Source organism: Thunnus thynnus, chromosome 12, assembly GCF_963924715.1.
Source record: "Thunnus thynnus chromosome 12, fThuThy2.1, whole genome shotgun sequence".
NCBI classification, from domain to species: domain Eukaryota; kingdom Metazoa; phylum Chordata; class Actinopteri; order Scombriformes; family Scombridae; genus Thunnus; species Thunnus thynnus.
Window position 1 is genome coordinate 9,323,296 of NC_089528.1, and position 21,504 is coordinate 9,344,799.

Below are 21,504 nucleotides of genomic sequence, written 5' to 3' on the forward strand. Positions count from 1 at the left end.
AAAAAAAAAAACCTTACATGCCAGCCACCAAAAAACAATAAGCAGTTAGGCTTGATGTTGTGTGTGGCACTCTGAGACCGCTTTGCAGGACCTGACAGCCCATCAAATTTACTAACGGAAGTAAGCTATATAAGGGAGCACAAGCAGATACACACTCTCTCTAACACAAACACACACAGTAAAACGTGTATTTCAACACTCCAAACAAGCACTTTCAGTATTTCTGAGGATTATGATAATCCTCTTCTCTCCATTCCCCATCCGCTCGGTGTGAGTGTGTGTGTGTGTGTGTGTGTGTGTGAGAATGTTTGTGCCTGAGGAAAGAAAAACAGAACGAGACTGCATCCACATAATGAGCAATAAAAAAAATTAAACTGTCTTTAAACAAGAGATTTATTTTTGGTAGGCTAAATGCTGTTTGGGTTTTTAACAGACTGAAGAGTAACTGTCCAGTACAGTGAAGTAAAATCCTGTTTTACATCAAACATTACATTTCCTCATACTTACACATAATAAGGGTTTGTTGTGACAACAAAATAATATGATTCACACTCTCTCTCTCACACACACATATACACACACACAAGAAAAACAATACTTAATTTAAGGAAGGCTAAGCAAGTGCAACAATCAGAAAAGTTCAATTTGAACCTGTGCAAATTCACAATAAGAAAATCTGAAGAAAACTATAATAATATGGGACACTTAAACAGATAAACTTATGCACATAAATTGTCTTACATAAAACAAAATATGGAATAGCTTTACTGGTGCAAGAAACAAAACACACACACACACTCATATAGAGTACACTCATTCACCAAAAGATACAGGAAAGAGGAGGCACTGGACACATTAATCTGAATATACATTCATCAAGTGCCCATTCATACACATATTGGCTATGTACATTACATAGTGGAGTCATAAAAGTGCTTTAGAGTTACTCTTGGTAAAAAGTAAGGACTGGTACGGTTTTAGAGTGGGGACACAAACATAGAAGATGAGGACACAAAAGACAAGGAAGGAGTCATTAATTTTCAACACAAGATGCATGTAAATCTGTACATGAACACAACTTCCTGCCATGTACAGTACTTAAAGATGTGGATTTTTTTAAGGAGTAAGGAGGCACCCTGTATCCCAAACCACTGCACTTTCATTTGTTTGCATGCACACTTGACTAAAAGCCTTGACATTACATTTGAAATGTAAGAGGCTGAGGATGACATAATGGAAAAAAATATGATAAATGTGATGAGAAAACTTTGGTAACAGAATAGTTTACTTGTTTTAAACAATTTATATTAGACATTTTGATTGTTCTTATTCAGTGTTCTGCTATTTAGCTATAACTATTTTGAAGATTTAAAAAAAATAAATGACAGAGACCATGTAATACAGCTGAAAGCTCCGGAAAAAGATAGAAAGTGGACCTTGAGTTGGGATTGTGTCATTTGAGGATACAAGAATCAGGAGTGTTTACATCTATTATAAATGTAAAGTACTTTATCAGTAGACTTAGCGATAGACTGGATATAAAGATTTAAAAGAGTTCCACAAAGTGCTATTCTTTATAAATATTCTGAACATTCATTTACTATGCTAGTAAAATATGTACATATACAATATGTACAAACTCCTGGTCATGAGGTCAAAGGTCAGGTGGTCTGCTGGTAAGCTGGTGCAGTGGACCACCTTGGAGGTTTCAGCGGGTTCGGTTTGGGATTTTTGTGTGTGTATGTGTGTGTGTGTGTGTGTGTGTATATTTCAGGATGTCTGCAAAGTTTTGTTTTGTTTTTTTTCCATTTTTGACCAAACATAAGAACAGCTTCAAACCTGAAGTGAATGTGAATATGAAAACTGTAGGCCTATGAGAATATAAGTCTGCAGCAGGCATTAACAATACATCTAAATTTGATTTTAAATGCTTTATTTAGGACATTTAGAAAATTCCAAGAGAGTCTTGAAGATATTGTAATTTTTGTCAGCACCAGCAGACACCCTGTGCTTTATGTATGTCTTTGTACTTTCTGTGAATGTTTGTAGCACTTATACAGCTGTCTAACAATCGACGCCTAGTCACTTTGCTTCTTTACAGCGTCTCATGTCTCACTATGTGACGGTGTAGAGTTCATCCTTGCTGCTCTGACAGAGCGTGTATCCACAAACCCGGGGTCTCCAGCTCCAGCTCCAGCCCCTGGTCCAGCCGAGCGCCTCCCTGTTCTTCTCCTTCGGCGGCAGCAGGAACACAACGCAGCTGGCCACCAGGATGTGCCACAGCGAATGTGTGTAGTAGTAGTTGTCCTCTGTCTCGGCGAAAATGTACAAACATACCCCGATCAGAGCGCAGAGCGCTCCGGGGATTAGGTAGAGGACCCATCGTTTCCATGAAGGTGGGTAGCAATGTCGTCGCCGCACCCCTCGGTACACCTGTAAACAAAAAAGAACCAGATACACCAAAACTCAGCAACAGCAAGTTGATTTTAACAGAACCCTGTAAGAATGTGGTGGATCTCTTACCCAGGAAGTAACCATGAGCAGTATGGCACAGAGGATGGGGCCAAGCAGGTTCCACAGGCCTTTGCGGTCCAGCTGCATTGACATGGCTATCAGCAGAGCCCCAATCATGAACAGAGTCTATACACACACACACACACACAAAGTAGAGAGAAAGAAACAATAAATATATGCCACATAAACAGCATTTTAATCCTCAGTAAAGAGTGAAAGCAGTATAACAGAAAAATAGTCAATAGTCAGTTACTTACATATTTAAATGTGTCTCTGATGCGAGCCATGCATAGGATGGTTACCCAGATGGAACAGATTGACCCCAGGAAGTCACAGTATTGGAGGGTATCATAGTCCATTATACACATTACGGCTACACCCGGCTGGTCACATGCATGGTAGAACTACAAATACAAAACACACACACACACACACACACATACACAAAACCAAAAGTTGAGGAATACTGTCAATGTCTTTCTATGAGTGCAATCACAAGTGTGTGTGTGTGTGTGTGTGTGTGTGTGTGTTTTTGTCAGTTACCGTGGAGAAGAACATTGTGAAGAGGTAGACGGAGGCCTCGATGATGTAGCAGCGTCTGACAGCCACCACGATGGCAGGCAGGAAGAACAGGTTACTGAGTGTGAGCAGCAGAGTGGCCGTCAGCTGGCGACTGTATGACTGAGCTGTCGAATCATCAGTGCAGCCCCAACCACTCCAGCCTGCACACGCACACACGCACACACGCACGCACACACACACACACACACACACACACGAGGACACCGAATTTATTAATAAATTCATGATAAATGACAGCAAAGGATACTGTTGATAACATATCTTATTTGAAGCTAAGTTAAAGACAGGTTGCAGTGACGGGGCAGGGATGTGTGTTTGTGTGTGTCGTACCAGCCTTGCAGACACAGGCGGCGTACAGGTAGCTGTAGGATCTCAGTAGTCTACATTCGCCGTATGTCCCACAGTCCTCTACACAGGCACTGATGAAAACCTCTGGGACCACAGACACCACTGACAGATTACCACAGTCACTGCTGCAAGAAACACACAGACATTTACATATTAAAAAAAACACACACACACACACACACAAAACAAGAGAAATCTCATCAAACCCATAGTCTAATCAAATATGATCACTTTCACGTTTATAAAAATCAAGACTTATTGTGAATATCGTCTCTGAACTGTCTATTTATTAACACTTTAATTCCCCGTCCTTTACTGTAAAAAACTGTCAGCCGCAAATTAGTTAACACACAGACTAAATGAAGCAACGCCTGCGAGCTAGTTCAGGCAGCCCAACTTGAGTTGCCGCTCCACTCACATTCCACAGCCCCTTCACTGTAACATACATCTAACACACTCTTTAATACTTAAGTCGTCAGTGCACTGCTCACACTTTTGCTGCATGCTTGCTGTCGCACCGCTCACACAAGCTATGCTGTTGCCACTGCTGTTCATACAGCGTTTCAAAAGCCCCACGTCCACCCCAGGATGCACCTGTAGGCTCTCAGTCTATCTTCCCCAAGGGGGGGGGAAGTTAGTATTGTCGCTTCCCCCTCTCCCTGCTGTGCCAGATCAATGTTTCCTTGTGGGGAGCATTGAGGTCAGAGTCTAGACGCCAAACACTAAAGCTGTACATATTCTACATTTAAATAATAATGTAGTAGAGTTGGCTAACTTAAATTTATAGTATACAGACAAACAAATTGATTGGCACTTTAAATATACAATAGATTTCTAAATATGAATCATGCTATAAGTACACATGAGTGTGTATAACATGTAGCATAACATAAAACATGTCATGTGGTGTGTATGTGTACAAGCAGAGAACAGGGAAACTAAAAAAAAAGTAGAAATGTCAACTGGCAATAGCATACATGGTGTAAAAATGTGCATAAAGTTACGTGTGTGTATTTCACAAACATCCATTACCTGTTGAAAGTATTGTCATTCCTATGTGGAGGATGATGCACAGGGATAATATATCATAAATAACAGGTGCAGAAAATATTCAGAAATATTAGAACACGTTTTTTTAGATAAAGCAAATGCAGTATTTTATGTATTTGTTTATTACCTGTTGCATATGAGCTGTAGAGTGAGGTACCATGTTGTTGACTGAGGGAAAGGCAGCCTGACCACAGCTTTAGGAACACTGGCATTCACATTAACACCGTATCCTCCGAACAAAGCTGCAGAAACACACATGTACACGCACACACACATGATGAGAGCCTCCAGTGTAAAGTCAAGTTTCCTGCTTGTCCAGTCAATCTATAAATTAGGTGCAATCAGATATGTACAAAAGAGATCCATGTGCATCTGGTACGAGAGAGAGATCTAATGTGTAAAACTGCAAGCAAAATTTCTTTATATAAAAATCACAATTTCATATATATTTTTATGTCTTCAAACTATGAACTACTCCAAAATTACACCTATTTCCATTCACTTGAATAAGAAAGTGTGTGATCCAAACTTTTGACTGGTTCTTTATTTCCCTGTGACAATTACTGAGTCATAGCAGAGAGGGAACCTATCCCAGAATGCACTTGGTAGAAGGTAGAGAAACACCTCCAAAAATGTTGATGGATTTTTATCTGTCGAACTCACAAAGCTTGTTTTATTGAAGTTTAAGGACACACACAAAATAAACAAATAAGTGAATCTCAGCAGGAACTTGAGTAGTACGTGATCAGCAGATCTCTGATGTGTTTTTATGATTAATTCTACAGTCATGTTCAATTTTACAGCCTTTTTAGGTGACTTGACCGACTGCAATACTATCTGTTGTTGGTGTTGCCTGATTCATTTAGAAACAGCAGTTACTTTCATGTGTTCACGCATTAATTCTTCAATGTGAAAGTGAGTAAATCTTTCCGTCAGTCTGCGCTACCTGTGCGACACGGCTGGGACTGGTTGAGTTCGAGGACTGGAGCCCAGGGAGAGAGACAAGCCACCACGCTGCTGCTGTTTCCCATGGTTACATTAGTCTACACAAACAAACACACACACACACACACGCATGCATTAAAGTAAGACTGCATAAACACACGCTGCTCCCGAATCTAAAAAAGTTGAACGAGAATACTGCATGTGTGAGTGTGTGTGTGTGGTGATTCTGTGGTACTCACACTGTTGAGTGTGAGCTGTAGGTTGAGTGTACCACCGGTGGCTTGTGCGTGCAGGGGGTAGGTGAGCAGCGTGGGGTGCGTATCTGTGACACTGACGTTGGGTCCGTTGACGGGGGTGAATCGGAGAGACAGAACATCCACTTCCTCGTAGAGCACGGGGATGCTCCACACACATGCCGACGCCAGCAAGGGTGATAACAGTGATGCCGACTCGTTGCTAAAGGCAACTGCCCCTGTAACCGCTGAGCTGTTAGCTGCCGATGTTGCGTTGGTATAGCTGCTGTTGCCACGGAGCTTGTTGATGTCATCGTCTGCTGTAAGGCCCACACTTTTTGGCTTGCATCCCACTGAAGCAGACACATACAAACGCAGAAAATAAAATTATACAGCTACAGGATTAGAACAGATATACAATATATGAAAGCTTGTGTTTTAGGTGTGTGTGTGTATGTTATCATTGTTTCTTTGATCACCTGTGTAGTTTGAGACAATACTAAAGGTCACAGTGCGGTTATCTTGGCCGCTTTCCACGACAACTCGTAGCCACGTGTCCCAAGGAGGGCTAGAGAGAGCCGCAGAGCAGCTGATCCCTGAGCAGTTCACTGTTACTGGGCCCTCCTGCAGAGAGGTGGAGCCAAGCCTGAGGACCAGCGAGCAGTTTCCAGCGTCCGCCCCTCCCTCCCCTGACGAACAGTCAGCCACAGAAACGGAGAGAGACGAGGCAAACTCTGGAACATGCAACCTAAGCACGCACAGACACAAACGTATTAGCTGTATTGATAAGAATTCAAATATATAGGACAGCAACAGACAGGGTGATACCACATTGCACACGCAGACACTCCTTACTTAAGGCGAGCAGGTTTGTCAGGGGCTGCGGTCTGCTGGAGGAACGTGCCCTGCTGTAAAATGGGTGTGTCCACTGCTCTCCTGATTGATAACTGAGGCTGGAAGAAGTAGGAGCAGGACGGAAAGCCCTGACAAACAAAGATAGACAAGAAAAATAAGCATATATATCTGTTTTGGTGCACAGTTCTCTTTAATCAATAAAACATTATTTGTATAGCACCTTTCATACAGAAACCGACAAGCTAATTGTAAGTAATAAGTGAGAGGAAAGATAAAAACAACTGGCAACTAATGCACACACACAAAAAAATACAAATATAGACAACAAGATCATATGTAAATAGAAACTGTCTTCCCAAGTAGGTACATAAGACCACTTCTGTGAAATGAACAGAAGCCAAGAAAAAAAAAGAAGCCAAAGAATGTGGTTTAGTTACTTTACTGTGAGCCTGCCCGTCGCTCTGGTGAAACAGGTTTAGGGTAAAAGAGAAATGCACGGCTAGAGCATGACAAGAATGCTGACACTGTATTTTCCTTTCAATGCAAAACAATATGATGGACAAGCACAAACACAAAGTTATGTGCAAATTTGCCACCAATAAGCCACAAAAAAAAATCTTTCCTCAAAATACTTTTTGTAAAAACTACAGTGATTTTTAAAGGCAGAGTGTGAACAGTTTTTATAAGAATATGTCAGAGCTGCATGACAGAATGACAGTTTGAAAATCGAGATTCAGAACAACAACAACAATGTATGCAGCATGTATGCAGCTCTGTACAAACCTTCTGCTCTATGCGGCCATCATCTTCAGGCAAGTGGGCACCAACGTACCAATCACCAGACGCAGGATTGGAGAGGTTAAATGTCGTGGAGCTGTGTGATGTCACCGGTAAGGTCAGAGATAGACAAGGGCTCCATAGTGTTGCATTGGGAAACACAGACCCTATGGGATTTATGACTGGAGGGGCACCCCATCGAATATGGCTACAGAAGAGAGAGAAAGAGAGAGAGAGAGAGCTTAACAGGTGATTCAAGACATTTCAAAGAAAGAAAGAAGGATTACTAGCAGAAGATTGAGCAAAGGATCCACACGACACGAAGACAGAGATAAGGAAGTTTGATTTTACTGAACAAAGGCTTCAAATCAACTGAGTAAAAGAGGATAAAGATTTAAAAAAGTAGGAAGAAAAGAAGCAGTCAGTATCTTACATGGTGACGTTGTGCTGCCCACAGTTAAATTTATGGCCCTTGGTCACAGAGAACAGCCAGCGAGCGATTGCAGTCTCCTCTGGTATATGAAACCTCTGCAGCCTCACGTTGCCGAACCAACCATATTTTGACAACTTCTGAGCTGGTTTGGACGAGAGCTCGGATACAAACGTCACCTGTCCATCTGTAGGGCATACATTCTTCATTGTATGAAAATGCACCGGTGGCAATTAAATCCACATGACAACTAATTCATTAATACACACACAGTTATTCTGCTGCATGTAGTAAAGTTAGATTCATATGGTAGACATTAATATAAATTGTGAAAGATGCATCTAGTGTTATCCTGGGATTAAATGGGTAAAGGTTAAATGTAGAGCTGAAATATTGTGCAAAAATATCTAATTGCGATTATTTTGACTGATATTGCAATTGCGATATGATTTGTTATATTAGAGGGAATGATCATTTTTACATCATTATTCTCATTTTCATTTAAAAACATATTAAAATGATTATGGTGCGATTTTTGCAGGGATGTGTACCAAACAAAGATGTTTTTTTAAGTCTGTAGCATATGATGTGTAGGCAGGACATCTCTGCAGCACCGCAATATTTCATGTAAAATGATATTTTGACACACATGTTGCCTTTAACAAATATTGCGCCTCATGCAAATTGCAGTATTTCAATAAAATTTAGATTAATTGTTCAGCCCTAGTTAAATTCTATTTTTGATTGTTTTGTTTCTCTGGATGTTAATGTGGAAAAAGTTGACATTTCTATGAAATGCTGTTCATACATTGTATTTGTAACATGTGAGAAAAGTGAAGCAGAAACATGGAACAATAATTGTTAAAAATATATTATCTGACAAAATGAATAACATAATGGAGAAATTCAGCCAGAGAGGTGAAGACATTCAAAAGCACATAGGAAAACTGACAGTTACACACTAAGTAAAACGGAAGACAAAAGAAGTATTATCACACATATTAAAGGTTAAACTTTACTGAATGACCAGCAGAAACAGTCTACCGACTTTGTAAAAGTCAAAGTTCAAAGTTAGCAGCATAGTGAATGATATAAACTGTAAAGATACTTATATCGAGCTGTCCACGCAGGGCTGATGAACAAAATCTCTTAAATTACCTTCACGTAAGTGTTTTGATATCGCAGATTGAGCAATAGTTCAGTTAAGCCAGGGAGCCGTGATAGTTAGCAACCATGCTAATGCCAGTTTCCTCTGACTTTGTTCCTTTTGCTGGAAACACTTACCGTCTCCAAATGTCGTAGCTGTCAGGGCGACGAAAAGGAGACCACGTATAAAATATAACTCCATGTTTCCTTTCCGACCGTCTGAACCATCACATCGTCCTTCATCCACCTGTAATCTCTCTATCGCTAGGAGGAAATCATTTTACGTACAGAACGCTTCCTGATTGCTATGTAAATACATGACGTCACGAGAGGCGTCATGTGCTAACTTTCGGTCTGTCGGAAATATTAAAATCCACAAACCTACAGCGCTACGAATTGGTATTTTCCTTTATAATTTGTGATTTTAAGAGAGACGACGTAAAATTTCATTAAACCGACACCCGCGACATACTTTTGTAAATAAAGGAAAGCATAAAAGAGAAAAGTAGATTACGTAGAACATATATTAGGCCACGCACAATGCGCGCATCCAAATTATAACGTGAGTACACAAAAGTACAATCCTGGGAGAGACAGTGAAGACAACACCGGTCCTCCGCAGCATGCTTTGCAACACCACAGCGCTGAAACTCCTTTTTCACCATAGACTGTATATATTTCACCATGGATAAAGTTGTCATGGTTATAACTTGTTTCACTATCTCTAAATGTCCCAAATTTAAGGGCACACATACATAAACCATACAGTCTATGACATAAACACATTCGTTCAACACCTTCACACTTTCCTGCTGTTTGAGTAAGACACAAGCAAGAATATCAAAAAAGACTTATTTTGTCTTGTTTATTATAAAAAAAATATATATTAAGCGCATTATTACATAATAATTTGCAATAACAGATCAATGGCATCATCTTGGAAATCCTCACTGGTCTATTGTTGTGTTGTAGCCCTATGGACCCTAGACTAAAGATTTCAAGGACATTGGACAATAAGTGAGATTTTTTTTTTTTATTCCATGAAATAAGATTAAAAAAGAAAGGAAAGACCCACTGATTTAAAAAATCTTTAAATTCATAATCAACATCTCTAAAATTCTCGTTCTAGTACGTAAAATATTTATCATTGTATTTCTAAATATCTTTTCAAAGAGTGCTTTAATATTTGTGATTTCTTTTGTAACTCTTAAAATACACAGACAAAATGAAAGTACATGATACAACAGTGTACATCCTAAATAAAAATGAGTGACAGAGTAGTCTAACAGTGACACAGTAAGCTTTAAGCATCCTATTCTAATGAGATACACTGAATGTCAAAGTGCATTTTAAATCCCACTGCATTATTGGCAGTTAATCATTGAAAGGAAATTGCTTCAAACTAAGAATAATACATTTCGATTGTGCTAATAGAAGATCATAAAAATGTCACATCGTCCTGTGACTCCACCCAGCACCACTGAGCATCATACCCCAGCAAAACGTTCTCTCTATCAGGGGTGCTCTTGTCTTCTTCCATCATATTGTTCTGAGAGGCTCTGAGACTCCCCTGAGTTTGGTGCTCTGTCTGTGTCTTTGCTGACTGTTGAATGAGGGCAAAACTACCAGTACCCACTTTTACATCTCTTCTTGCAACCTTGCAAGATCTCTGCAGAGCTCTTCTGATGGGGTCAGCACCAACTTTGATGTCCTGTGATGGAGCTGCATCTGAGTCCTGTGGTTGTGACTTTGGTAAATTGGCGCTAACCAAACTGTTGGCAGGAGTAGATGATGCCTGTGTGGAACAACTGACTTCACATTTGGAGTTGGAAGGACTCGGAGGTCTTGCCTCAGTTGATTCTGGGCAGAGCATGTCAAAGTAGCTTTTGCCATCGCCAGTGTGTGGTGGGTGATCTGCTGATTCCTCACCAGTGGTTTCAGCCAAGTCATAAAGGCAGGTTGGACTTGGGCTTTCCCTGTAAGAGTAATAGCAAGAATATTCAGCTAAATGTGGAGCCTGAGCCCTAAACCCAAGCCTGCGAGCCAGAGCTAAAACTACACATGACATGCTCCACTCTCTGCAATGCCTATCCAACACACTCTTTCAATTTGACCGTCTGTTTAAGCTGTCAGAAATGCCCAGCTCTTCCTCTACTCTGCCAGTGCTGCTGCTGCTCATTGCACCATCATTGTATTTCCTGATCTCCATCACCTTCTTTGCTGCTGCTGCTTTGCTTTGTTCAGCCCCACCAGCATCCACTTACTGGCTCTAACTATTTCAAGGGAGTGGATATTTAACTGAAGATATATCTTCCTCTGCGAAAGTGAATGCCGCGCATAGTCATGAGACCAGAGCCAAGAAAGAAATTCAGTTGTTTTTGTTTCAGGTTTGACAGGTTACAGTGTCAGCTAATTGAGTTAATTGTACACAACTACACTGCATGAAAAGAGATGAATCTGGCCAAGTGTAGGGCTTGTAAATACAGGTGTAAGCTTCTTTTCTCTGATGTGTGTGCAAATAACAGATCAGACCTGTATGAAAAGCAAACACAAACCACAAAAAAAAGCTGGAAAGATTTACTTTGTGGAGATTTGCAGCAGAGATTTTAGGAAATCCTCAGATCAAGTTCTGCTAGAGTTTTAGCTGACTGCTGGCCTGTGTAATCTCACATCACTTCATAAGACACCTACAAAGAGTAAAAAAAATGTATATGCTTTAAAACACAGTCCAATATTATTGGGAACACTGACGAATACATCAAGTGATTCTTAATTTGAGAACTATTTTGGTTAAGAGTAGAATAAATGTTAAGTTTATGGGTCTTTTATACATAAGTGCCTCTTGTGATAGTGACGACTCACCTTAACTCCACTACAATATTTTGCCTGAGGGTAGGGCAAAATTACTTTATTTGAAGCAATGCATATTATCAGATATTACTTTTCATAAAAAATAAGTGCAAATTTCCAATTAATACACCCGGCAAACTGAACACTCTACCTCCAGGGGGACATTGAGGCCCCCGGCTCTTCCAGAGTCACCAGGCTGCTCAGACTTCCTGTCAAGCTGCTGCCACGGCTGGCTAAGGCGCCCCGCTCCTCCATCAGCCAACGCATGGCCTCGATACCCTCGTGCACAGCCACCAGCTGGCGCAGAATCCTCACATCAGCAGAACGCAGCCACCTCTGCAGGAACAGGATGGGACGTTATAGGCTAGATAACTGTAAGGAAACAGCTGTGTGTGTGAGTGTCCTTGCAGGTGTACGTGTGTATACTATGAGTTCTTGGCCCCTTGCAGTAAACATCTCTCAGGGGACCCCTTGAGAGAACTCACCCTGCTTGTGCTTCCCCTGTTTTTGTGCTCATTTGACTACAATACATGAGGCACAAGAAAAGAGCGAGAGAATTGAGAGGAATGAGGGAGGATCCGAGGTGGAGGAGAATGAGCAGAGGAATCCAGTCAGAATGTGTGAAATGAATGTAAGTGAATGAGAGAGAGAAGGCAGCTGAGAGGTGTGGTTGGGAGGTGGGTGACAGTGTCTGTTATGAGAAATAAAAATGAGCTGGTGAAGTTGTTCAGAAAAGAACTGTTCATACAGATGAAAGAAAAACAGTGATTGCTGAAATTAGTTGTGTAAGTTATAGCATTGGCATGGCTCATGGCGCACATGCTGAGTCAGAACAGAAGGGATGATGATTATGATGTTCATTGAAAACATGCTTAAATATGTTGTATCTATGAGAGTTCATTACAGAGAAGACAATGGAAATCTTTACCATCTCTTGTTTTAAGTTGCTTATTTTGTCAGAGAAGCTGTCGCTGAAGGCAGAGCTGTGGTCGCCCCTCTCGCCCACATCAGAGCTCCAACAATCACCGCAGTCCCTCATCCAAACCAGAAGACTTTCCGGTGTTTTCCTCCCAACTTTATTTTCCAGCTCTTTCAAATCTGGTAATGAATCGTTGAGAATTTCCTCCGCCATCTCACCGAGTAGTCTTTTACTTCCAGGTGTTATGATCTGATGGAGAAGAGCTTGTGCGTAAAGTCACCTCACCTTTCCAACTTCCACTCTGAGCAATCGGACCCCCCAGCAAGTAAAATCACACATCCATAAATCTCCCACGCGTGTCGGCAACAACACAACAGAGTCCCCTCGTTATATTCACGAACTCTCCACAATAAACCATGATCATGAATGACAAAGTTGCCACAGAAGCGCAGAACGAGCCGTGAAAACGCTGGAAATGGAAACGAGCAAACCATCTGTCCTGCTGTCACCATTCACTCTACAGAAGTATTGCTGGTATGTGGCCCGGAGCATGATGCTGGAAAGTGGAAATGCTCTTTGTTTAGTCCTCAAACAATGGTGGGAGTTTCATAGCAGCGGTCACATGGAGAAGCTTCAGTAGGCACCACCTGTGCTCACAGAGCTTCTGTTTGCGATGTAATGAGCGCACAAATATGATCAGATGATGATTGACTGTCTTTATTACTTTGATTAGACTCTAATCACAACATTGTTTGTTGGTCTAACCATTAGTAGCAAATTAAACCTTGATTGCACAACATGAAATAACAAACGAGAATGTTCCTACACAGTCTAACACAGCAGCATGTCTAAGTACTGGTACTGTAGGATAAATAAATTTATGATTATTATGTATCAAAATATAACTAAAGCTAGTAGGCATATACTGTAGGTGTAGTTATATAAATTTAATGTAGGTTATTGATTATGCACAGTCTAAACTTTACAAAGTGTATAAATCTATCCCTAAGATGAACTCATATTTTAAAATGTACTCAGGGATAGCACTGTGCAACCTGGTGTAAGATCCATCTAAATAGATACAATGTCAAATGCATGTCCACACAACCTAAATGCATGTAATGCAGTATAATTGTGTATCAAAACCAACACTAAGTTGCTCTTTACATTGTTAGGAAGTCAAGCAAGTAAGTAAAATGTATTTATATGGCACTCTCTAGATCAGATGCCACAAAGTGATTCACAAAAGACAAAAGAGAGACATAAATTAAAATAATATGCTATTATTAAATAAAATGAGGTAAATAAGAAGCAAAGACAATTATAAACACAGTGATCGTACAGTAGATCAACAAGAGACAAGAGTTCAACAGGATACTGTTTCAGAGTTTGGGAGCCACGAATTCAAAGGCACAGTCTGCCAGCAAACCCTAATCAAAGACCTCAGGGACGTATTGGTGACATGAGGCTGCAATATATCTATATTGTGGGAGGGTGGCTGAGTGTTAACCATAAGAATCTTGAATTGCCAATGTAAAATGATCAAGAACAGAGTTACAAGAGATCCTTTTGGTCCAAAAGTTTCGCAGCAGTGTTCTGGACCACTTGTAAACAATGTAGGGATGTCTTGATAAGGTATGTTAGGGAAGCACAAGATTCTAGAGGGGATGAAATCAAACGTGAATAATTGTCTTCATCTCAGCTTACGACACAAAAAGCCTATATTTATCAATACTTCTCAACTGGAAAAAGCATGAATGAATCCAACACTTCACATGCTGGTCCAATACGGACCTCTTTCATTGGCATTTAGCTGTCGGAAATCATCAGCCATCCAAATTTTAAAAGCATTTAAAAAATGTCATGTCATGTAAAATAGACAATTTATCATGTTTTGAGGGTTAAAAGAAATGTATCATTGAAAATAATTTGCATTGGCAGTGATAAGATATACACTTAAAACCCTCATTATCTGCCCAAGAGGAAGCGTGTACAAACAGAATAGGACCCAGAACAGAACCTTGTGGCACACCACGAGACAGAGTTGCAGATGAGGAGGCACAGTCACCAATAGTAACTGAAAAACTAGGTAGAAGAGAGGTAGCAGGAGAACCACACAGGGCTGAGCCAGAGATACTAACCCACTGCCAGGTACATATATATTACAAGATTGAAACTACAAAGTTTTGGAGATGCAGATGCTGGCTACATGCATGGTGCAATATACACGGTGTCCAAAATATTAGTAAAGGAATTTCCCTGCCTTTTACCACATAATATGTTAAATTTGTACCTTGCAGACTGGAACTTCTAAAGTCTTTCCAAAGAGACTGAGTAGAAGAAGCAGGTCTGTACAGTTGCACAGCCTACTTTTAGACACAGATGGGCCAAACAAGGAGGAAGCCAGCATCTGCCACACACTCAAATAGACGATTTATTTTTATTCGCCTGTCATCTTGCCCCATATTGATGCCTTTTAAAACCAGGGCAACCGCAAAGGGGACTTCATGCTTCCTCATGATTGAGCTTAAGACTAGTTTGTAAAGTTATACATCAAGTGCTTTGTGTAAGGAGTGTGTAATCACACAATGATGAAGCAGTGGCGTTCTGAGAAAATGTAAAGCGGTTTGTAGAAAGCATGATGGTGAATAGGTTTATGATGCTTCACCAGTTTACAGAAAACTAAGCTGAGAGGAATGAGTTCAAGAATATTGGCAAGGTGAAAAAAATCCAAGGGTGGAAAGGACTTTTTAACAGAGGGGAAAAGACTTTCGGGGTGGTTTTACTAATTGTCACTGTAGAGGGAGACAAACACTGCTGCATCCATCATAGATGTGTAAGGAAACAAGCACAATCTGTTAACAACCAAGTAACTTCATCAGAGAAAAAGTAAGCTCCAATGTTGCCAGCTGTTTTATAGAGGATCTAATTAACACACGTCATTGTGTAATGAACATGCCATTAACATGAGTGTCACACAGTCATGCACACGTTGAGAAATGCATTTGTGGCTGACAGCAATAAAAGTAGCAAAAAACTCCCCAAAGCACAGTAAGATTCATGATCTCACACCTGTGATTCATAAGATGAAAATTTTACGAGCCCATAGCCCCAACTCCCCTGCAGGGTGCTCCACAGTTTAGAGGCTTATAAAATTCAGTCACCTTTACTCTTAAATCTCAGCAATGGAACAGAATCCTCTGCTGTCACTGGAGCTGCTCTGTAGCCACTAATTCAACACTGTAGTCACAGCAGGCAATTCTTAGGTGAAGAGTGGATGTATATGGGGCAGGATTTTGCTAAAACAAAAAATATACACTAAAATGCTCTTTCTTTCTTCACATTTCAAATAGAAATCCTACTGGTAATTGTTGTGGTTATTGTCCAGATGCAAATTCTGTATCTGAACGAAATGAAAGTTGGAAAAGATTTTTTTAAACAGAAAGAAGAGTGTAGCTGTCATTGGTCTTTTAATTACATTACATGAATGTGCCAGGAATAGCAATGTCTCATTTACAGGAATAATTAAAATATAAGTTTTGACAAAACAATCTCACTGCAAAGTCAATTCAGGAGCAGTTCTGGAGCTTTTTATATGACATGATCCTCCACAGCAGATGTTCAGATTTAATTTTTTCTGACCCCTTAAAGCACTTTTCATCCATACTGATGTAAAAGTTGAGATATTTCACACATAGTTTGCCTAAAATAATGAATATCTGGCATCAGATAGGCAAGTTAAAGTAGTAAACTTAAGAATGTGTCTTAAATCATTTTTCACAAATGGCATGACGATATTCTAGTTACAGCATCATTATTGACAAAAATCTCTTGTTTGTTATATTTTGAGCTAAAATCTGTCTACAACTGAACTGTCAACTCAACAACTAAACTCTTAAATAAGAAGAAACGAAGAAGCAAAGGCATGAACACAAATTGAGTAACAACCTTTGGAAGGATTAAATAAATTTGGTTTTACGATCATTATAGATGTTTGTTCACATAAACAGATCTGAACCAGTTAATTGCTGGAGGGTTACAACCAATAATATGCATAGTTTAAAAGCTTTGAATTGATTTTCCTTTTCTTCCAATGAAAATATGAAGCATTGATATTCCCTCCACATTAGCTATCTGTGACACAGTCGGAAGACACAGAAAAGTCTTTGTGGGAGAGACGACATCTGCTCAGCCTGCCACTCTCTGACTTTGGTCATAACTTACAGCTTTGACGTGATCTGTGAATAGATGTGATTTAAAGAATCTGCCGGCCAGATTCAAAATGCTTGTTATGTCTAAAAAGGCCTGCAGATGGCAGCAGACATTCAACATTTAGGTGTACAGGTGTTTGATAATATTCTCAAGGTTTGAATCATCAAGCCTGATTCTTACACCTTTGGGATTACATTCATTAGGTCTGTTTTCTTAAGAGTATAGATCAGGTTTCACCAATGAGGCTGTCCCTGAAAACTGAGCCTAAGTCAACACTCTGAGGTCATCTCATCTGCTTAAGTAACAATATGTTGTTTGCAATTTTACAGGAGAGTCTCAGCCATTAAATTGTATGATTTTTTAGGACAAATATGCTTGACTGCACAAGTTCCATGATTTCATCAGGGTGAAACATAATATTGAAAGCAAATTTATCATATGTGACACAACAACACAACTTGTAATTTCCTTGGTATGAAAGAGTGAGTGGGAAGTTGGAGTGAGAAGTGGATAAAAAAAATAATAGTCAGGTTACTGCGACCCCCCGGGGGGAGGCTTTACCACATTACGAGCAAGTATGAGCAAGTGTTTTCTGGGCAGCTCAGAATGACCCTGAGGTCAACGTTACATGAGGTAAAGGCTAATCATAAAAATGTTACACAGTGAGAGAATTATGTTTTTTATGAGTCAGGGCCTCTGACTTCCAGTTTTAGGGAAATCATAAACTTAAACAAACATTAAAAAATGGTCAAAATGTGGATGTCATTGAAAGGCTGCCATTATGAGGAGATAAGATTTTTACTGCATCTGTTAGTGCAATTAAGTGTGATTTACTATGAATCATAAAGAGGATGTTTGGGTTATTAGGGGAGTTGCCCTAAATTTTTGCCAAACCACCTGAAACATGTGAAGAGCAGAAAAACCAGCATGAAACCACATCCAGTGATGTAGACTGCATTTTTATCCTGAAGTCTTTTACACATAGGGAAATTGCTGACTGAAAAAGAGGGATAGATATTTTAACATCCTCGTGGTGTAGCCTAATTCCCCAGTGAATAAGCTTGAAGAGTGGTGTGTGTGTATGTGTGTTTACAGGCACTGAGTTTAGAGTCAGGAAAAACAGCATTACAAATGAGGCCACTCGGCCAGGAAATCCTCCAGGTTCACATGGTCTGTAGAAGGTCCTCACATGCAAACAAAGCCAATCAGGGAGGGCACGGACCCCTTGACATTTAATGCACAACTAGGCCAGAAAACACTCAATGGTTCGTTCAAGTTTCTAAAGAAAAATAAGCTTTCAAGTGTGGAAATCATCACATGTCAAACATGAAGTAGAGAAGAAATCTCAGAAATCACAGTGCAGAACTCACCTCATACACCATCACAGATGACTTTCAGGACCTACCAGACATATTTAAGAATTTTTTTTTAAAAAAAAGGCTCAAAATTAAGAGAGAACTCCTGCTGCTCATGAATTTTTAGTGAGGGGATCATGCTGCTCTGTGCATCTGTTTCCATTTAGGAACCTACAGAGAGATTAAATGAGTGTGAAAAGTAATGGATCTCGTATGTATGGAGAGGCCCATTTACATCCTGTAATTGTGTTGTGTTTATTCAAACCATGACATAAAGCACAAATCCTGGAGCTGGGAAGTAATACACTATTTACAGTGAGAGTCATACTAAAAACTCCATGAATTTCATTGAAATACATTAGCTTCCAAAGTGCATATCCCAATGTCAGATTAAGGCAAAACATAAACAGAGATGCACTAAGGCTGGTGTTTTGCACAAAAAGATTGCGTCACCATGCACCAGCCTGCTCTCTGAGACTGCAAGGGTCATCAATAGATTCCTGCTGCATCAATCTTTGTTGCTAAAACAGATGGCAGCGGCACCAGAGGGCTTGCGCTGAGCCTGATCGAATGCTTGATAGGAAAACCCAAAGGAGCCTGTGTCAGAGGCCACGGGGGCCAGTAGATTCTAAGCACATTAACATTCCTGAATAAATAACCCCAGGGAATGTTATTGTGGAGACGTTAAACAGGATTTTCCTCCCGGAGCCCAGGAGAACGGCCAGGCATCACTCTGGCGTCTCCATCGCCCCGGGTTAGGAAGAGCTGAAGAACCCTGTGCAAAAAAGAAGAGATGTTTAAACCCCTTTAAGTCCTATCCTTCCTTAGATGAAAAAAAAGAAATCTCTTTAAATTGCTGCAAGTTGCACCATGTGAAAGAATTATGGTGATTCTGGAAGAAGGTCTTTCCTGTTGCAGGCCTATTTCTGGTGTTTATTTAGATATTGCTCATCTCGTCAGTGTACACACAAACACATCTGAATCATTTGACCAATAGTGAAATTTTCAAGCACAAAAACCTGGAATTTATGCCTGCACCACATGACATCAGAAATTCTTAAGTAATGCATTTTGAAAAAATTCCTTTCCAGTCTTGTACATGCCACTTCCTCTTGTATCTTTCTTAATTCTGCAATCTTGACTACGTAGTGGATTTCACATTGCTTGACACATAACATGTGTAATGATGGATTTCCACAGGGACTATGAGGGTAAAGACATTAAGTTTAATGAGACACTTCCGAAAGCCACCTGCTAAACTATCTAACATTTCCCACTGTTTTCTCTACATTATATTGTGTTTAATTAAGTTATTTGAAGTGTTAATGTCATATTGTGACATTTTGGGATATATCAGACCTCTCCATTCTTTCATGGTGTACTACACATGCTAGAAACTGCCTGAATGTTGTAAAATATAAATTCAACCATAGTGGATACAATATTGCTGATAGTATGAATTGTACATACTGACAGAATTGAGATTTTGAGGATCTCACATCATCTGGTAAACCGATCCACATATTAGCCCCAATGCATTGAGGATTTAGATCCAAAAGTACCATATTTTTTAAATTTTGACTAAAGTATGCTGGTCTCTACCTGTAAATAGTCTGGTGACTTATTTCTGCAGTAGATACTGAACCCTGTTAGCAATGTTTAACCATTTTAGTGATTTTAGTGACTTTCATCTCAGCTTTTCACTGGGCTGACCCAACCGATGACTTGCCAAAACCCGGCTGTCTTTTACCTCAATTACCTGAATAAGGTGAGCAAAAACATTGATTTTTCTGAAAAAAATCCAATTAATTTTCAGTAAGGGAAGGATATTTTATTTTCAAACAATAATGATAATGCATTGAGGAAAAGTGTTTTTTTTCAAATGCTAATAATAAAAAAAGAGATGAAAAAACAAGGTTGAAAAGATCATTCAGAGAATCAGATGGTAAAGACAGGATAACTGTATTCATTTGGATCAATTAATGTTGAGTCAAAAGTTTGTCTCTTTTAAAGTATGTCTGCAGCCTTTTTTCCCCTTTGTGGCTCTGAATCTGTTTCTTACATGGAAATTTGATTCCAAATTTGTACACTATCAGACTGTGACACTCTGGTTTCAGTACGGTAAATACAAAAATAAAATGACATAAAGAAACATTGTGCAGCCTTGGTGGAAGTGCTTTCTCAGAGTGCTTTCCAAGTATTTTAAAGCATTTTTATTGTGAGCCAACTGTACTTCATATCGAGGTAGAGGTTTCGAGACTTGTTAGAAAATGTGTAAAACTGACCACAACCAACAACTGTCATGTAGCTATAAAGTAGAGGGATTATTTCTCTCTCACATGGTGAACAGCAGATGACCGCTGAAGATTCAGGGTGATTTTCATCACTGAGTGGATCCACAGACAAAAAAACACGACATCTCCAACCTCCAGAAGCAGGATAGCACTATTATCAGTACTCCCAAAATGGCACAGCTGAAACTCATATGCCAATAGCTATTGTACATATTGATTATTCTTGACCAACACAGCACCTGTAGCATGTAAGGGCTGTAGGTGTGCAGCTACACAGAACTTGAAGTGGTAGGTGTGTGTATACAATGAAATTATATACAGTATGAGTGTGCTTTTAGGAGGCAGGGATGCAATGATACCTTGTAGTTCTTTCTTCAGTCCACATCAGCCTTTGGCAATTCCAGTTCTCTCAACTTAGCTTCTTGTGCTGAAAAACAGATGAACTAAATATGTGTTTTATTTTTGCACCTTCAGTTTTAATGGGTATTTTTGCATATTTGTGCAACAGGCACAACCTGTTTATAGAATGAACTGCCATGGCCTTATATAAAAACCTCCTGTAAAAAAGCAGTGATTCCTAATTAACAGAATATTACCTCTCTCCCCACTTGATGCACTAGTGCCTTGATTCTGTTCCAGTAAGTGCTTGATCTCCCTCCTCTGTTCAGCCAGTGAGGCGGTCATCTCTCTCAGCACAGCACGGATGTCATGCACACAGGGCTGTTGCTATGCAATAGGCTGATCTGTGGAGACGGTGCAGACCAGCAGAAACACTGCAAAACACATAGTGATCTCAGTTCTCAGACTGGCAATTTACGCAGTTGAACTGTGTCATTTGCAAACCTGTGTGACCTTTATATAGCACAGCAAAAGAGGTATGGAGATCGGGGTGGGGGGGTGGGGGGGCAATGGCTGTACACTTTTTCCTAATCAGACTAGGCACATTTAAACAGCTCAGTAAATTTGTACATTAAATATTTCCTCACTCCCTAAA

At 39.9% G+C, this 21,504-nt stretch overlaps 2 protein-coding genes across 3 annotated transcripts; both read right to left on the reverse strand.

The window, feature by feature from the left end:
• Positions 1 to 369: 369 nt before the first annotated feature.
• On the reverse strand, positions 370 to 9,185 carry pgap6 (post-glycosylphosphatidylinositol attachment to proteins 6). Of its 2 annotated transcripts, none has more exons than XM_067605206.1 (13): positions 9,019 to 9,185; positions 7,738 to 7,921; positions 7,311 to 7,512; positions 6,528 to 6,655; positions 6,152 to 6,420; positions 5,679 to 6,025; positions 5,441 to 5,537; positions 4,622 to 4,736; positions 3,427 to 3,566; positions 3,058 to 3,236; positions 2,772 to 2,918; positions 2,524 to 2,640; positions 370 to 2,433 (listed from the first exon to the last, which is right to left on the reverse strand). In XM_067605206.1, the coding sequence occupies exons 1-13, from the start codon at positions 9,080 to 9,082 to the stop codon at positions 2,116 to 2,118; spliced, it is 2,307 nt and encodes a 768-aa protein (XP_067461307.1). In that variant the 5' UTR covers positions 9,083 to 9,185; the 3' UTR covers positions 370 to 2,115. The 2 variants fall into 2 exon arrangements, with proteins under 2 accessions (XP_067461307.1, XP_067461306.1); XM_067605205.1 differs by having other exon boundaries at positions 3,427 to 3,569.
• Positions 9,186 to 9,749: 564 nt separating this feature from the next.
• On the reverse strand, positions 9,750 to 13,260 carry LOC137193816 (leucine rich adaptor protein 1-like). Its single transcript, XM_067605207.1, has 3 exons — positions 12,659 to 13,260; positions 11,882 to 12,066; positions 9,750 to 10,856 (listed from the first exon to the last, which is right to left on the reverse strand). Exons 1-3 carry the CDS (start codon positions 12,860 to 12,862, stop codon positions 10,319 to 10,321), a joined length of 927 nt encoding a protein of 308 aa, XP_067461308.1. The 5' UTR covers positions 12,863 to 13,260; the 3' UTR covers positions 9,750 to 10,318.
• Positions 13,261 to 21,504: the final 8,244 nt, after the last annotated feature.

What these genes read in the sequence shown, in the direction of transcription:
- pgap6 (XM_067605205.1), bottom strand. Translation starts at nt 9,082, where the DNA reads ATGGAGTTATATTTTATACGTGGTCTCCTTTTCGTCGCCCTGACAGCT. An exon ending in GACAAACCTGCTCGCCTTAA is followed by an intron (nt 6,421 to 6,527) that starts GTAAGGAGTGTC and finishes GTGCGTGCTTAG; the next exon opens with GTTGCATGTTCCAGAGTTTG. An exon ending in GTCCCAGCCGTGTCGCACAG is followed by an intron (nt 4,737 to 5,440) that starts GTAGCGCAGACT and finishes GTGTTTCTGCAG; the next exon opens with CTTTGTTCGGAGGATACGGT.
- LOC137193816 (XM_067605207.1), bottom strand. Translation starts at nt 12,862, where the DNA reads ATGGCGGAGGAAATTCTCAACGATTCATTACCAGATTTGAAAGAGCTG. An exon ending in GCAACTTAAAACAAGAGATG is followed by an intron (nt 12,067 to 12,658) that starts GTAAAGATTTCC and finishes CTGTTCCTGCAG; the next exon opens with AGGTGGCTGCGTTCTGCTGA. An exon ending in GCCTCAATGTCCCCCTGGAG is followed by an intron (nt 10,857 to 11,881) that starts GTAGAGTGTTCA and finishes TTACTCTTACAG; the next exon opens with GGAAAGCCCAAGTCCAACCT.